Below are 18,694 nucleotides of genomic sequence, written 5' to 3'. Positions count from 1 at the left end.
TGTACCTTACCCAGAGTCTACTACATTTAAAACAGCAAACCTCTGGTTGCTTTCCATACAGTAATGGTGGAAACCACCAGGTCCCACCAGGTGCCACACTGGCCGTCCAGTGTGTTTGTAGGAAAGAAGAGGTAAGCAATTACAACACAGTGTGGTGCTAGGACAAAGGAATACAGAGGGCATGGGAGTAGTGAGTGACAGCTACCCAGAAACAGCATCTGCACTAGGAAAGATTCTCTGTGCAGATCACAAGAGCACTGACACATGAAACAGCAATGACGAAATCATGTTAACCTATTGATAACTGAATACAAAAATGCCAATTTTTTATGGTTCAAATTATTAGCTTGTTTCTATAAGAATGTGAAGATTTCTGGGCAGTGATGGCGCACGCCTTTGATCCCAGCACTTGGGAGGCAAAGTCAGGTGGGTTTCTGAGTTCGAGGACATCCTGGTCACATATGGAGTTCCAGGACAGCCAGGGCTACACAAAGAAATTCTGTCTCAGAAAACCAAAAAAGAATGTGAAGATCACAAGACTAGGAAAAGGCTGGATAAAGAAGCAGGATTCAGTATGCACCCATGTACATGGTAATTAGGCTGCAGCACTTGGAATGAGGTGGGAAAAGAAGTTGAAAGCCAGCTTGGAGTACACAGGGAGATTTTGTCTTAAAAGTCAATGCAAACAAACAAAGAACTAATATGTAGAACATATTGTGATCTAGACTAAAATGACAAACTTGCTAACAGTTTAAAGAAAAGGAAGCCATTTGGTGAGTTACATGTTTTAGTCACTGTGGTAGTAGTAGAGATGGAGGAATGCTAATGAGCAACAGGCCAGATAGGAGAGTAGGTACGTCGCTCAGAGAAATCCAACTCAATAATCGGAAAGGAATTAGTAGGAAGGGTGGTTTTTAGCCTATAGGATGTGACCAAGCAAGCTGGTCCTAAGACCCTAATGTAAATATATGTACATTAAGAAGTGGATTATTAAAGTCACACCTGTAGAATCTACCCCATCAAACATACATGATGGCTCCATCATTACCAATGACAAATTCTTATGTCAGTGTCACTAAGTTAATAGTTATGTAAAATTAGTTACTATGAATTTGAAGGAAAGCAATTTTTAAGAAGAATTATTTATTTAATGTACATCTACACAGTCTCTGTCTTCAGACGCACCAGAAGATGGCATCAGATCCCATTACAGATAGTTGTGAGCCACCATGTGGTTGCTGGGAATTGAACTTGGGTCCTTTGGAAGAGCAGTCAGTGCTATTAACCACTGAGCCATCTCTCCAGCCAGGAAAGCTATTTTTGACAAGGCTGTGTGTGTATGTCCTGTGCACCAATTTCATGTATATGCACACAGTTTGAAAGAGAACTTTTGAGGGTAAGTGTGGTACTACCCAAGTGATCCAGGGCTTAGACATAAACTGCGCATGTTCAGAGTCATCTTTTACCGACCTGGCATTTATCTTTCATTACATTAATTTACTAATGGCAATTTATATAGCTCTAATCCAAATATCTAAAAAGATCACTTCTATTTCCTATAAAAATTCTAATTTAATAATCTATTTATAAGATATATAAATATATAAAGTATTGCTAATAATATAAAGGAATGAATTGGTGACTCAGCAAAAATTTTAAAGAAAAGATTTTTAAGATTTGCAATCATATTCAAGAAACATCCTTATGTCTTATACTTTCTTACAAACCACCACATCCCATTTAGAATTCTTTGCTCACTCACAGTGATACTGGGACTTTATAACCAAGTCTAAAGCTCAATACATTATAAGGTTATGATTAGACAAAAGATGCTGAAACTACACAGCAATCAAGTTTTAGGACTACATACTTGATTAATGAAGGTTGATAAATTATGCGGCAATGTAAAAACGAAATCACAGATCCACTGATCCTCTTTACAGGAAGATGCAGAGAGCTGAGCTAAGCATGATTACACTCCCCTAGTCCCTTCTTGCAGAAAAGTGTGCAGGAGATTCTTAAGTTCAAGGCCAGCTTGGGATACATGAGGCCTCCCACAGGTAGCTTCCACATCCTGTCCTTTAGAGTAATAACTCTTGGAGCTTAGTGACATGCACATCTGTAGACATTATAAAAGGGTTCTGAGAGACAGTCCAGGTGACGTCAGATATGTAAGTGAAGTCACTTCCATACAAATGCAGCAACCAGCATTTATTACTTTCTTTCTTTTTTTAAAGATTGATTCATTGATTATATGTCAGTACAGTGTAGCTGTCTTCAGATACCCCAGAAGAGGGCATCAGATCTCATTACAGATGGCTGTGAGCCACCATGTGGTTGCTGGGATTTGAACTCAGGACCTTCAGAAGAGGCGTCAGTGCTCTTAACCGCTGAGCCATCTTATCAGCCCCACTTGACTTTCTATGTTAGATGCCATAGTCATACCATGCTATAAGTCTTAAGACAATTGCTCCACAGCAATGATAATTGCCAAAGATCTTGACAACTGTACTAAGTTATTTAAGAGCTACTGAGAGAAGGAAAAAATTCCCTAGGTCCATACAGAACCACTTTTGGGATACTAAGAGTCCAATACCACGAAACATAATGCAATCGTACCTATGAGAAAAACCACTTTTAATTTCTGTTTTGTACTTCACAATTAGTTCATTATTCCTGAATGAAATTCAGGTTACATTACAGCTTTTAAAAAATATTTTGCTGTAACAAAATGATCTGATATCATATTGGAGCAATTTTCATATGCATACAGTAAAGAATAGGGATATATTTATTTTATAAATGAGTGCTGTATCTGCATGTACACCTGCATGCCAGAAGAGGGTATCAGATCACATTATAGATGGTTATGAGCCACCGTGTACTTGCATTGAATTGAACACAGAACCTCTGGAAGAAAGGTCAGTGCTCTTAACTGCTAAGCCCCAGAATGATGATTAAAAAAAAGTAACAATCTGTCTATACTGGTTTTTCATGTGAAAAGGAAAAATGTACTTTAAAGAGTTGACAGAACTGTTATGCATGTAAAATGATTAGAACAGTGTATATATGCATAACTGATAAGTTGTGTAAGCTACTATTGAGTATCACGTCTCATGAAAAATGAAGTGATTCTGACAATTCAGTTGGTCAACAGTAAGAATAAATTAATTGCTTCCTTACGGAGTGCTAGTTGCATGCCTTCAACCACTTTCCGCTTTCCTGTAGATGGTTTTGATTTTTTACTCCGTACAGTTGATCCCCGACTGCTCATTCCACTAATGACTGACATAGTATCATCATCACCACCAGCTAGCAAAGAATTTCGGTAAGACATCAGAGGAAGCCATACATCTTCTCTTCGGAGTGACATCTGAAAGGTCATGAACTTTTCCAAATAAACATACCTTAAAAAGAAATAGAAAGCATTAGCTTTGATGCACAGAGCTGCTATTCAAACAACATTGCAAGAACATGATCCTAATACTGCACTATTTATTCTCAGCCTCAGCGGCAAAATGAAAAGGAAATGTCTCCTCAAACTCACATTGAATAAAGTGACCAAGAGTATTCTAGCCTAATATTTGTTGATCATCTGCTATGTCCTTGGTACTAACAATAGGTATATAAGTTCCCTAAGTACAAAACTTCAGCTTGGTGAAAAATATGTATCTACTCTTGGTTTTGTTTTTAATAAAACATTGACATCAAAATGTAACTAATGGGGTTGGAGAGAAAAATGTAGGGCTGGAGAGATGGCTAAGCGGTTAAGAGCACTGACTGCTCTTCCAGGTCCTGAGTTCAATTCCCAGCAACTACATGGTGGCTCACAACCATCTGTAATGAGATCCGATGCCCTCTTCTGGTGTGCCTGAAGAAAATGACAATGAATTTACATACATAAAATAAAAAAAATAAAATAAATCTTTTTTAAAAATGTAACTAACAGTCACATGATTACTGTGTGCTAAGCATTTTTCAAGATATTTTAACTAAACTTACATCTCCATTTTAGATGAAGAAATATAGACATTAGATAAAGTAATGTACCTATAATCATAAAAATGGCAGTACCATCATGATTTGGATCCCAGGGTATAACACTAGAAGTTAAGGTCAACTAAATATATTGTACAGTTCAAAAATTTATAGTAACTACAATAAATAATTCCAATCAACTTAGACTTACCAACATAAGAAAATTCAGTTTTAAAAAACATACTGCTTTGTGGGAACTGTTCAATACATCTTTTTACTTACATATACTTCTGCCATCCTTACTACTACAGTATTCTTCACTGTAGCCTATAAACAGGCTACTAGTCTGGTAACCAATACCAATCTAAGATAAGATTCAAAATTTGAGCCAAAATAGACTAACTGGTAGAAAAACTAGAGCTCTGTGCCATTATGTCACTTAACAAAATATTAAGAGTGAGGAGCCTCCATGACAGAGAGACACAGATCAGAGGGTTAAGAGCACTTGGTCTGCAATTATGTGTACCTGAGTTCAAATGTCTCAGCATTCCTCACATGTAAAGCTAGGCATGCTTACAAATGCCCTAACTCCAGTACTGGGGAACAGAGACAGGTGGCTAATTGGAGGCTAGTTGACAACATGAAAAACCATGTCCCTGAGAAGAACTACACTGGCCACCAGACATGCATGCACCTATACACTATGTCCATGCACCACAAACATTCTCCTCACAAACAAAAAAATCAAACAAAGAAATAAGTAGCCTTCATGGAAGCAATTCTTGTTTCTCTGCTTCACTAGCCCTGGACCTCTACTAAGCTTGTAATTTTTTTTTTATTATTTATAAACCTCATGTACACATTTTCCAAATACTAACATACTGATGTCTGCTGTAAATATCATAGTGTAATTTTATACTTTTCTATTTGAACTCAGCATTATACTTTTAAAATCCATCAGTTTTGACAATATTCCATAACTTGAGTCACGTTGCTACATACTCTAGGAAAGAAACGGTTAAAGGAAGACAGTTTTGCTTTGCAGCACAACCACATTTCCAGATAAAGACTATCCTGGGTGAGCCTCATGGATTTTCAATATTACAGTCCTTTAAATGCTACTGTAATTATTCAACAAAGAACGTAAAAGGCACTGAGCTACACAGCAAAACAGGGCGGAGAACTTGCAACGCTAAAGTTCAGTATTACACACAGAATAGTTACTACAACTGATGAAGTGAGGTAGGGAAGTGTACAAATTAATAGAATGGTACAGATCTGGATCAGAAAGAAAACAAATTATTGTTTAGCATTTCAAACTGACATGAAGCTGGACATGTCTAGCAAATACATACACTGTTCTTTTATCCTGTCGGAGCAGTTTAGAAGAAAATTCACTGAGAATATCAAGAAATGCCAAGTTTAAAGGTGGATGGCTCTCCCCTTGTGGATTAGGCTCCTTAAAAGCAAATTCTATACCATCTCTGTAGAGGAAATAAAATAATAAAATACATATTATGATGCTTACTTCATTTGTAAATATTTCAAAAATTAAACTTTATTTAAAATTCAGAATATTATCAAATCATTCTAACAAAATAACACAGAGACACACATATACACCAGCACTAGTTAGCCAATAGCTGAATGTAGTTTGCTTTAATCTACACTCTCTTTTGACCTATTTTTGAAACACAGCCAGGCTTTCAACTTGTGATTCTTCTGCTCAGGCCTCATAATTGCTAGGATTACAGGAATATGTTTTAAAAAAAAACCTCAACATATATTCTTTACTCAAATATTCTTTCCCACAAAAATAGCCCAAATTCTTCTGCATAATGATCAATATATTTCCTATACTTTTTTTCAAAATAGCAAAATCATACTCTATCACATAGGATTAAGTGAATAATGCCCACTTACAATGTCTTATTTAAAGTTTTAAAAATTAAGCTCAGGGCCCATTTTAACCATATTAATGTCACAATTTAAATATCACAATATATCAAGATAACGATCATCATTGTGCTCTACCAAAACATAATAGGGTAGAGAAACAATGAAGACAAAACTGGGGGGACAGCACAGGAAAAAAATGTACTTCTTACACTAATTACTCTATGAATAGCTTTTAAATGGCACCTAAAATTATAACCTATATACTAAAAGGCATACAACAAGGTGAAGTAAGAAAGTAAATTAAACGTGGAGAGAATTAGATAAAATAAGTAAAAGCAATAAGTATGTGCGATTCATGTGACAGAGCACAAGTAATCCTAGGGCTCACTAGCTTAATTGGTGAGCTCCAGGCCAGGCACAAACCATGTTTCAAAGGAGATGGATAGTATTCTGAATGACGACATGAGTTCAGTTTGCACAAGTGTACCCATGTACACACATAGACACATATGTATATTTATAAAAGTGCAGGGGAGGGACCACATTACAATGGTCTTTAAACTTAGGAACTTTATAAGCCAATAATAAAACAAGCTTATTTAGGTATTCCAAACAAAAGGATGGACACAAAATTAAGATTCTTGAAAATACAAGCAATGAATAAAGTATTAGGGAGAGTGTTTACTTGTGGAGCATGGCAATGGCTTCTCTGGTTTTCAATTGATCAAGTCCAAAAGTTAAAGCAAAACGCCGAGCAAGTTCTTTTATGCCACTAAATGTTGAGGATGATCTATCAAAATTATAGCCATTCTCTTGTATCATCTCATTAAAAAGCTGTTTGGAAAAAGAAGAGAAACAATATAAATTAACATATTTTAAGCACATTTTCTAATTGAAATATAAAAGACAAATGATACACTGCATTGATGACACTTGAAACAAAAAAACAAGATACGAATAGGCACAGCTGTGTCACAATAATATACTTTAAATGGAGAAATCATATTGGTGTCCTAAACTTAATGGGTTACTTTTATCCAAATACGAATCAGCCAATATTAATTGGGTATGAACACATGTAACAACAAGGAAAGAAAAAGTCAAGGCATGCTTTTAGACAACTCTGCTCTGTTTGTGGTGCTGGTGATGAATGCGGTGCTGGGTCTCATGAGTTACAGCCATGGTGCTGTTTACCTCCAAGTGATTTATCTTCACATCATAAACTTTCATCATAAAGTAGCAAAAACTTTTGAATTTTGATATCCTCTTACTAAGTAATTCTAAGACTTGATCCAAAGTGAATAATATTTATGTATAATATTACGCACAAAATATTTCGGTAATAATTAAACTTATAAAATACCTCAAGGTTTGTTAAAATTATAATCCATCTACAAATGGAATACTGTCAACTATTAAAATCCCCCAAATATCTATATAGAAGGGAAAAGAAAATGGTTATTTCAAACAGACAGTTGTACTGCTGTGTTCATTCACAGTGACCGTGAGATAGAGCCAACTTAATTTTCCACACATGGATAAATGCCATGTATCACATATATACGCTTGGAAACAAACAAAAGGGAGTATTATTTAGCAGTTAGGTCATATACAAAAGCATGGATGAATGCAGAAGAAAATCCATTAAATGAAATAATCCAGACATGAAAAGCCAAATACCATGAGTGCACCTACTGGAACCTAACAAAGTGGAAGCCAAAGATACAGAGAATAAAGTGATTACGGCCACAAGCTAGGGCAGTGTAACAGAAATAATCAATTAAGAAGATTAGGTTCCACAGACAGTAACTGTCCACTATGGTGAGTATAGTTAACAGTGACAGAGATTCTATAAAGATAAGAAAGTGGCTAAGTGGTAGAGCATCTGCTTCATGTGTGTGTTTAAACTTCATGTAAAACATTCTTTTTCTAGTGATGAGAAATATTTTGCATTGCTACTTTTATGAACTGTCTGTTATATCCTCTATCCAGTTACAATTATTACCAATTTGATTATTGACAGTTAAGGGTGTTAAGTAAAGCTGATACTCAAAGTCTTACCTGCTGCAAACTGAGAATAAGGGTCTTAGCACACTGAATTTTGTCAATCTGCCTTGTTTTACTCATTGTTTCTTTGATGATATCGCCATAATCATTATAATACTGGAAAAAATAAATTGATACAAATTAGAGTCTCATCTATCAAAATGACTGGACAATAAGACTAACTCGGCTACTTCTATTAGCACAGCGCAGAGCATGTATTTGTACTTTCCAAAAACAGGAAATGTGTAACAGTGCTGAAGGTTTAAGGGCATTTCTAAAACTGCTTTAACCTTCAAAACAAAATTGAACACCCCAAACTGTTTAAATAAAGAAGGGATAAAATTAAAAAGTTACTAATTTATACTGAGTTTTAGAGGTAACACTAAGTTTTCTTTAAGGACAGTAAATATAGTCAGTTACTCTAATTGTTCATGAGATAGGAGGTGAACTTACTAATTTGATTTACAGAAACAAATAGTCCATGAACTACTGTGTCTAAAATTTGCATTATATATTACATATGTGCAATTTATCTAATTTAAAAGTGTTTTTAACACCTATAAAACAGCTATCAAAGATAACAGAGGAAATTTACTATGTTTTGAGGCATCTCACCAAGTAACTCTGGCTGTCCTGGACCTCTCTGTAGACCAGGCTGGCCTCAAAGAGATCTGCCTGCCTCTGCCTCCTAGGTGCTGGGATTACCAGCAAGAGCCACATATCCAAATAATAAATACATATTGGCAATTTCTACCATTTAATAAAAGTTGAGGAGACGACAGGTATAAACATATAGTGTAAAAACCATTCATCATGCCAAATGATGTAACTTTGAAAACTACTTTTAAATGATGCTAAACCTCTTTCATATAGTAAAATATTCAAAATAGGAAATTAATTAGATTTTAACAAATTACATGTATTTTTATTTGTAGAGGAAAGATACTGGGTATGGTGACTCAGACCTCTAATCCCAGTATTCTGGACACAGATGCAGGTGGGTTCAAAGCCAGCCTTGTCTACACACTGAGTTCTAGGACAGACAGAGCTACATAGTGAGAATCAAACTCAGATCAGATAGATTAGATAGATAAATAAGTTTCTGTTTAAGCATGAAATATTTTCCTACTGTATACTTTCAACCTCACCTTCATATACTGCTTGAAGATATCTGCAGCTGTGTTCATCTCCACCACGGTATATACAATTAGCTTACAAAATGCTGCAAGTAAATTTCTCCTCTTGTGCAAAGCTTCAATTTTGCTGGCTTCATCCTCTTGCTGACCATCTGGAGGAAGGGATCCAATGATCAATACATCGTGTCTTTTAACTTTTTCAACCATACTTTTTTAAGCATATACTATACACCTACCCCCTTATTGGAAATTTGAAAAGTGGAACCGGAAACATTAAAGCCAAAATTAAAAGTTACAAGTACTCGATAATCTACTATATTTTTGAGACATCATGGAAAAGGAACAGATATAGTAAGTAAAACCGATATAAGTAACTGATCACTCATAAAGTTAAGCTCATCTAATGCGTTCTTAGACTTTCCCAACACAATTTTTCAAAAAGACCTGCATATTCAAAAACATGTAAAATTTTCCTCAGGGAAAGCAAATTAATCTCAGAAAAACTCCTATCATTTCCAAAGATGATCTCACCCCTATTTTATCTCTGTTTCACTCACATAAATTCTCATTTATTTACGCAGGATTTCACTATATTGTTATGACTGGCCTGGAACTCCAGGTGGTCCTCAAAGTCAGATTAGACACCCTCTACCTCCATTGCACCCCTACCCACACACTGGAGGAGTAGATAAGAGAATAGAAGAAGTTCAGTTCAGAGTGCACCAGCTAGTCTGATACTGCAAAGGTCAACATGGATACTGCCTCAAGGTGTGAAAACTGTATGTATGTGAGGTAATTTGTGTGGATGGATGGATGGATGGATGGATGGATGGATGGATAGATAGATAGATAGATAGATAGATAGATAGATAGATAGATAGATAGATAGGTGGGTCTATGCCCACATACCAAGAATTTCCTTATGGACAGATTTCAAATAACAAATTAATTATAGCGCCGGGCAGTGGTGGCACACGCCTTTGATCCCAGCACTTGAGAGGCAGAGGCAGGCGGATTTCTGAGTTCGAGGCCAGTCTGGTCTACAGACTGAGTTCCAGGACAGCCAGGGCTACACAGAGAAACCCTGCCTCGAAAAAAATAATAATTATAAATAAAACTATGGTACATAAAAGAAAACTACGGTTCCAGTTTTGTTTGGTTATTAGTTCTCTAGTGATATTAATCTTAATTAATCAATATCTTTATTAGACATATTTTGTGAACAATTAGTTGGTCTATATCCTCTTAGCCTTTCAATACAAGATTCTCAATATCTGAAAAACGCCTCTGGTAACCCTGACAACAAGCAGGAAACTATCCACCATAATGATTTAGGGATACTAATTAATGACTGAAAGTAAAGCATGAAAAATGCTTAGTCCAATCCATAGCTAAATAACAGTATTAAAAAACAGCCCACAATCCAACTCATATAATAAAAGCACTTATGCATATATAGTATAAGTGTATAAGCGTATTTGTTATAGCAATCTATAATCAGGACAAAGTAGAAATAATCAAAATGCCTAACATTAGGAAATATAAAATGTATAGTGGTCAATTTTTATTATGCTCAGTGACTGAGACAACTAAATTGCAGTTCTACATCAATACTTAAAAACAATTTTAAAATTAAAAGTGTACGTTTTAAAACATTCAACATAACAGCATTCATGTGAAAGTTAGCAACAGAAAATTATAGAAAATTGCCAAGTATGGAAATATGTGATAAACACTTCTAGGGAAACGGAAAAATAATGATGTTGGTGATGGGTCATGAATTAGGGTGTGTTGTAACTGTTTCAAAAAACATACAAAGATGGGTGGACTGGTTTGTACATGTACACATGTGTACTAAGAGTAGAATATCTTTCATTTTAAAAGCTTAACAGAAAAACAGCAGTCCAAGCATTGAAGATAGAAAACTTAATCTTCTGAACCTGAGGCTCACTTTCATTTGGTTTAGAATGATCTAAATGAAGTCAATGGTTGTCAACTAACTAAAGCTGTATTACAAACCTTCTCGAGGGGATGTTAGAAGAAAACTCCACAAAAATTCTACAAGCGTCTTTCTCATCTTTCCACATGTAATTCAGATACTAGTGTCTACTAAAGTTGCCAACCAGATTAACTTATTGGCACACTTTATACAACCTTCTATTACCTTTAAAAATATATTAAAACTTTTATTTCAGATGTCTTTTCCACTTTAATTCTTGAGAGAAAAGACAGTCTCATTTTTCTCATATCTAATTAATAGTGAAAAGTATACCTAAGCCTACAGCCCCAAGTGCAAGATGAAAATCTGAAAGTGTAAAATGTTCAGACCTTGGCCAGCTTTTGACACTGTTGTTTGTATTTGTGCACATGTATAGCTACTCTGAGATACACGCACTGCAGTACCTACCAAAGGGTAGACACACTTGACAGACTTTCCTAGATGGGTTTCTAACCACAGTTTTGGTTACTCTGGGCTTCTCAGTTGTCGTCTAGATATGGTTTTATTTTGTAAGCAAGAAGCTTTATATCGTTAAATATGGGCCTTAAGCCAAATCTTGAATTTTATGTTTATTTAGGAAACATAATTCATCACATATAGTGTTGAATTAATATATGAATAGAAATGTGTTGGTGTTTTATTTTCCTTAAAATATAACTTTTAAAAACTGAAATGCAGAAAACACCAAATACTACTTGGTTTTCTATGACCTCATACTCAAATAAAGGATCTGTCAGTGGAACTGGAACATGAAGAATAATTTTTAAAAGGCTGAGTGCTTTGATTATTCAATTGGAAGTATTCTAACTGTCCCCATAGTAAAGTTTCAAACATTATTTCTAACATTCAAAAAGGATCACAAAATATCAAAGCCTACATAATATATAAATACACAATAAAAAGTAAAATAAATGTCCTATTCTCCTAAAATTATCTGAATGTGGGACTTAACTATTTTAATCCTCACAACTGTTAAGTTGGTTCAAACTAGAAATGTAAGAGTTAATGGTAGTGAGAAGCATGGATCTAACTTAAAAGCATATACTCTACAACACCATATAGGACACTCCATAACAAAATGAACCCTGCTTTTATATTGAATTTGGCTACCTGTGTTATTATACACATACACACAAGATGAAGAGAATAAAGTTACCTGCACTATTACTATCATCATCCTGTTCAATGAAGACATGATCCAAAATAAAGCTGAGCAACTCAGACTGCAATGAAGAATCAGGAGTATAAACTAATGGCTCTAACATGTCACGCCCTCCAGACATAATCTGGTGACTGAAGATCATCAAAATGTCACACAGAATAGTGAAGGCCTGATAAAATAAAGGAAAATGATGTTATTAAGTTTCTTATCAAATGTCATAAATAAAATAAAAAAATGTATTTAGTGTAGGGGAAAATATAATTTACTGTATTTGAAATAATTTAAAAATTCAGTTAGTATTTTCTGAAGAGTTTAAAGCTGAAGACTTATTTTTCTTAAATAACTACTAATGCTTACATTATACTATACAAGCAATAATTTCACATTATGGCTATATATGATGCCATACATACACACACACACACACATGCACACAACATAAGCTCCTATTAAATGAATATGCCCATTTTATTATGGACAAGGTCAATATGTTGAGTGGTTCATTAAAGCATAGCATATTCGATATCCTTACTATTAAATGGTTTGTATATTAAACACACCACCTTGAGATAGTGCTGCCTACAGAGGGCTGGATCCTCCATCGCACATTACATCAGTCAGTCATCAGTCAAGATAATTTCTCAGTCTGATCCAGGAAATTCCATACCTGAGGTTCCCTCTTCCCCGGTGATTACTAACCTGTTCTTTAACAGTAGTATTCACGTTGGTCAAGTAATGCTGACATATCTGGCAAAATACCCTCATCTGTTTCTTTAAGCGCAGTAAGTCCTCCTTGAAATAAATTTAACATGAAGTTTTAATATATTACATTAACAACTCATGGATATAACTATATTAGCTATACTTTTATTTTTAATATAAATTTATTTTTCATAACATTATAAAAGAAGATTCCCTTTTTTCAAATCTCCACAAGAGCAATTCAAAGTACCTAGTATAAACTTTTAAGTACCACTCAAAGGATTCTAAGACTTCGGAGAAAACTGTACATCCATGCTTACTGCCGCATTATTTCCATGGGTAAGCAGTGGAAGCAGAGTGCATGCCCAAGGACAGATGAAGAGGTACATAAAATGAAGTATGCATCCATAATAAAGTTATGCCATTTATAAGAAAATGGGTGGAACTGAAGATCATTGTATTAAGGGAAAAAAGCCAGATTCAAACAGACAAATATTCTAGTTTTCCCTTATATGCAGTACCTATACTTTGTGTGTGTGTGTGTTGCTTTCAATAACTACTTCTATAATTTTGTGTATATATAATTTGTATAAATGAACTTATTATAAATATCAAAAAGCAACAATGACACAGGACTATAATACAAGGGAAATCAACAATGAAATTATAAACTCCATATTAAAAGAATAATAGAGAAGCATACTTATGTATACATATTTAAGTACAACTGTAACTCAATTGGGGAAAGAATAGCTCTAAAAGAAGAAAAAGGTAAAGTAAGAGGAAAATAAGAAAAATTGCATGTACTTTTTCATATTCAGAGTATAAATTTAAATACATACTCATAAATACACATGTATACAAAAGGACATTAAAAGAGAATGGGGAATATTTCAGGGAAGGAAGTGGACAAGACAGAGTGGGGAGAGGAAACAAGATGGAGGGAGAGGGGGCCAGGTAAAGTGCAATCGCCCTAGATTACTATAGCTAGTAACTTGACACAATTGGGGAATTGCCCAAAGCAGAATGGTAAGCAGCCATGTCTGATATGGGAGGACCCAGCCCCACTGTGGGTATTGGTATCCTTAGAGGGGTGTTCAGTAGCTAGTGAGCTACTTCAGTTCCTACCATGACTTCCTTCAGTGATACACTGTGGCCTGTATAAATAAGATACAATAAAGCCTTTCCTCCCTCAAGTAGCTTCTGGTTATGGTATTCACCACAGAAACAGAAGGCAAACTAGATACACATAAGTGAAAATGTGACAAAGAAAAGCATTATCTTGTAACTAAAGGTTAACAAAAAACAAATATAAAAACTTTAAAAATTGGCATGTTGATAATATCTTAAATGACCAGAGAACAGATAACTTCAATGAAAACACCAGCTCACAATGATTAAATAAATATTATCTATGATCATTTATTATTAGAAAGTGGAAAATTCATGAAAGAAAACAGAGTATTTTTCATTTCTTATTTGAGCGAGTGTCCCTTAATTGTACAAACTACGCCAGGCGTGGTGGCGCACACCTTTAATCCCAGCACTGGGGAGGCAGAGGCAGGCAGATTTCTGAGTTCGAGGCCAGCCTGGTCTACAAAGTGAGTTCCAGGACAGCCAGGGCTATACAAAGAAACCGTGTCTTGAAAATGAGCCCACTAAGAATGATTATCTTCAATTCAAACACAAAACATCTCTTGGGGGCCTGGAGAGATGGCTGAGTAGCTGGGAGCACTCGTTGCTCTTTCAGAGGAGTGGGATTCGATTCCCAAGGGATATCTCAACTAATGGGTAACCCCAGGTCCAGAGGATCTAACAGACAAGCAAGTGATACATATATGAAAGGTAGCACATTGAAATACAAAACTTAAAAAAGAAACCTTAAAAAAACTGAATTTGAGAAACCTTAAAAACTACAAAGGTGATCTCAAAAAAAAAAAAATAATCAGTGTAGAAGACAATTTAGAGAGACCTGGCTAATTATCTTCAGTTTATGAAATCCATTCACTTTGTGCAATTGCTTTAAAGGTTCTAGGTCAAAAGTACTCAGCCGTTCTATAAAATATATCTTCTTCAGGCTGGAGAGACAGAGCAGCACATAAGAGCACTGGCTGCTGCTCTTCCAGAGGTCCTCAATTCAATCGCCAGAACCTACACAAAGGCTCACAATTATCCATCTTTAACTGTAGTTTCATGGGATTTGATGCCCTCTTCTGGTGTACAAACATGCATGCAGACAAAACATCCGTACACATAAATAAATCTTTAAAAATTACCTTCACATATTTTAAGAATTTAACAATATTAAGAATACAGAGTCAAATTATGTAATATTTTCATGTGAACAAACTTTAAATCCGGCAAAATCATCCCTTGACATAAAACATATCAATGTTTCATTGAATATGCAAACTAGAACTATGACTACATAGAGTAAAGTAGAAATACGTATGACTTCGCTGACTTTGCTCTTGCTAAAAGTCTAAAAGGGCTGAAAATCAGGGGTACGAGTTAGCAAGAACGCGGCTGAAATACCACATACCTTTGTAGACGTGCTTTCAGTGATCTTAGCAAGCTGCCAAAGGATTACATAGTGAGCACACTGCAGTGCGTGAATAACAATCTAAAAAAAGAAATACAGGATGAGGGGTGAAATTAAGTCACAACCTTTTACTGTCAAAGTGCAGCATAGCCAGTAGATATGTCACAGAAATAAATAAAAACCTGCTCAGGCATATCTCCATTTTCGATTCCGGTTTTCAAGAGTTTGTAATTACAAGCGAACAAATCCCACTTTGAAAGATCATGAGCACTGTAAAAAAAACAAAAAACAAAAAACAAAACATTCAAATTTTAAAAACTAAGCCTAAGCATAGTTGTTTCAGAATATAACATGCCTTCTTAAAAAGAAGAAGAAAAAGAAGAGGAGGAGGAGAAGGTGGTGGTGGTGGTGGTGGTGGTGGTGGAGGAGGAGGAGGAGGAGGAGGAAGAGAAATTGAAAGCATAATAACACACAAAATACACAAGGTTATTTTGCTATATATCAAAAACTCACAGATCCAACTTACTTATGAAAAGCAGTGATCCTCTTCAATGTTGACAATACCTGATATGCGTCATCTTCATCAGGTTCTTCTCCCTATGAATTATTAATTACATATTAAGAAAAATGAAAATAATTGCCCAGGTGGTGGTACATGCCTTTAATTCCTGCACTCTCAAGGTAAGGATCTCTGTGAGTTCGAGGCCAGCATGGTCTACAGAGTGAATTACTGGAAATCCAGGGCTGCACAGAGAAACCCTATCTCGATAAAACAAATAATAATAACAACAATAATAAGTAGCATAATGGTACTGTTAATTCCAGTACTTGGGAGGTAGAAACAGGCAGATCCTTTGAGTTCAAGACCAGTCTGGTCTACAAAGTAAGATGCTGTCTCAAACACACACACCCACGCATGCATGTACGCACGCGCGCGCACACACACACACACACACACACACACACACACACACACACGAAGTTAAATACCAAAGTTAAACTATTTCTCAATCACTTTGGTTCAGATCAAGTAAAGAACTACCAAGTAATAAATGCTAGGCTATTGAAATGGTGATGTCACCTTAGGAGAAAAAAAAGAATATGGCAATAAAACACAAAAAGAAGCTTCATCATTCAAGACCTATATCTGCCAAATTTAAGACAATGTGGCTGAGTCAACATAAGATTGTAAACCGTGGCAAAAAAGGAACAGGAGGAAAATAGAATATTGTCCTCCCATCTCCTATTATGTAATACAAACAGGAAACTATTTAAAAATTTCTATTTCCCAGTACTAGATGCTCTGCTAATAAAGAAACACACAGCAGATGACAAGCAGGAGGCCATATAATACCAAAAGGACTAGATTAAAAGATAGTACCTAAAAGAAAGATATATCAAAACAATCACTCATAAATGAGGCAAATCCTATGACATATATAAGTTCTGACTGTTCACACTTTGGAAAATATTATGAACCTAATTATCTATAGTACTGAAATCTAGAGTGCTAAATACATCACTTTATACTTTAATTTTTCTTAAAGATAAAAAAGAGTTAAGAAACTATTATTGATTTAAAATTATCTTGTCTTAACTACAGTTAACTACTTAACTACTCAAGCAAGAACACAACTAGTAAAATGTGCCAAATGAGGTAACTGTGTATGAAAATATTTACAAACTAGGAAATCTGGAAATGACTTGGGGGCCTTCAATAACAAAGTGGTATAGAAGAGGTCCTAGAAGGAAGTTCTGGCTGGCCTGATAGTCACTATGTAGTTTGAACTGGCCTCAAACTGAAAATTACTCTTCTGTCCCGGGTTCCAGGATGCTAAGGTTATTATAATTGTTAGCCAGTGCATCCACTCTTATTGGTGGACAATAAAAAGTTCACAATTTCTAACTGCTGTGAACAGTATCAAGAGTAAGTGTGTGCTGGGCATAGTAGCAGACACCTTTAATCTTAGCATTTCAGAGGTAGAAGTAAGCAGATCTGTGTGAGCTCAAAGCCAGTCTAGTGTCAATAAAAATGTTAAAGAAAATAAATGGACAATTGTGACTTGACTTGATTCAGGTAAAACACACACACACACACACACACGCACACACACACACGTATTTCTAGAAAAACAAATCCCACTAAAAATACGTGTTTATTTGTGTGTCAATATAATCCTCCTTCAAAGTACAACATAAGAAACTCCAAAAGCAACAGTGTTCATAATAGCAACTTAAGGGACTATGAAGATACCTTCATTCTAACTCTTTATCTACACCCTAACAACGATTTTTTCAACGAAGATCATGAAACTCTCCAGTTAATTTCTTTATAACATGAGAGAGAAATCCTAGTTTTGCCTGCCATATTTTCAAAGTTGCATAGCCTTGCCAATTTCATATTTTAGTTGAAGAGTAATAGCAGTCTGATGATTCACAGAACTGAAAAGACTCCCCAACACACCACTAGACTATCATAAGACTAATGCTGAGTGACTCAGTTACTGGAGGGGAAGAATCCAACAGACAAAATACTTGTAAGATATACCTCTTGCAGAAAATCTTCAAGAAGCCGGTTAAATTTATCTGCCAGTTCATCAATCAGCTGACTTCTTGAAATATCTACTCTGTTGAAGATGGTGAACTCTTCGTTACATAATGCATGGTAAGTTTTAGAACATGCTTCCAAAACATCTGTGTCTGTGTGCTTCTCTACAATATTTCGGATCTGGCGCAATAAGGCATCCAAATGCTGCAAAATAAAGTGGTTTGCATTAAAACTAATAAGGAGTAAGGCTAAGGATATAGCTCAGTGATAGAAGGTATGCCTATTGTATGTGCGCCCTACTAAGGAATATACAGGAGGCGTATTGTGACTATAGGAAACCACAAACTGGGACACTTTTGAAATATACTCAGACAGTTTGGTAAACAAATACACTGGCTCATACTATTTCAGCAATAAATCAGAAATAATATTATCTCACAGGGCTTTGGTAAGATGTTAACATTCAACAGCTGTAAAAAACTTTCAGTGGTTATTAGAGCACATAAAAAGTGTTTTATAACTACTAAATAATACTAACAATTCATGACAAAGAATAAGCATAAATGACCAGTGATATTAGTCAAAAAATGTATAAGAAAGGAAGTATATCTATGGGCATAAAGCATAGCATTGTCTAATGTAACTGGTATAAAATATAGAACTAGTGGATAGAGTTTCCATC

General features: G+C 35.3%; 1 protein-coding gene across 13 annotated transcripts in view; it reads right to left on the bottom strand.

Annotated features, from left to right (window-relative positions):
• Positions 1 to 18,694, bottom strand: part of Stag2 (stromal antigen 2) — a 127,890-nt gene that overhangs the window by 11,121 nt on the left and 98,075 nt on the right. For all 13 annotated transcript variants that reach the window (XM_011250984.3, NM_001077712.2, XM_030251277.1 and 10 more), the window contains 11 exons: positions 18,013 to 18,216; positions 15,991 to 16,061; positions 15,647 to 15,734; positions 15,465 to 15,545; positions 12,920 to 13,012; positions 12,215 to 12,389; positions 9,072 to 9,211; positions 7,939 to 8,040; positions 6,563 to 6,711; positions 5,334 to 5,462; positions 3,184 to 3,407 (listed from right to left, as the gene is read on the bottom strand). In XM_011250984.3, the coding sequence (XP_011249286.1) occupies positions 3,184 to 3,407; positions 5,334 to 5,462; positions 6,563 to 6,711; positions 7,939 to 8,040; positions 9,072 to 9,211; positions 12,215 to 12,389; positions 12,920 to 13,012; positions 15,465 to 15,545; positions 15,647 to 15,734; positions 15,991 to 16,061; positions 18,013 to 18,216 (1,456 nt within the window). The remainder of the gene's footprint in view (positions 1 to 3,183; positions 3,408 to 5,333; positions 5,463 to 6,562; positions 6,712 to 7,938; positions 8,041 to 9,071; positions 9,212 to 12,214; positions 12,390 to 12,919; positions 13,013 to 15,464; positions 15,546 to 15,646; positions 15,735 to 15,990; positions 16,062 to 18,012; positions 18,217 to 18,694) is intronic.

Source organism: Mus musculus, chromosome X, assembly GCF_000001635.26.
Source record: "Mus musculus strain C57BL/6J chromosome X, GRCm38.p6 C57BL/6J".
Classification (NCBI taxonomy): Eukaryota; Metazoa; Chordata; class Mammalia; order Rodentia; family Muridae; genus Mus; species Mus musculus.
The sequence above is the reverse complement of the archived record's forward strand: the minus strand, read 5'-3'. Positions and strand labels throughout refer to the sequence as shown.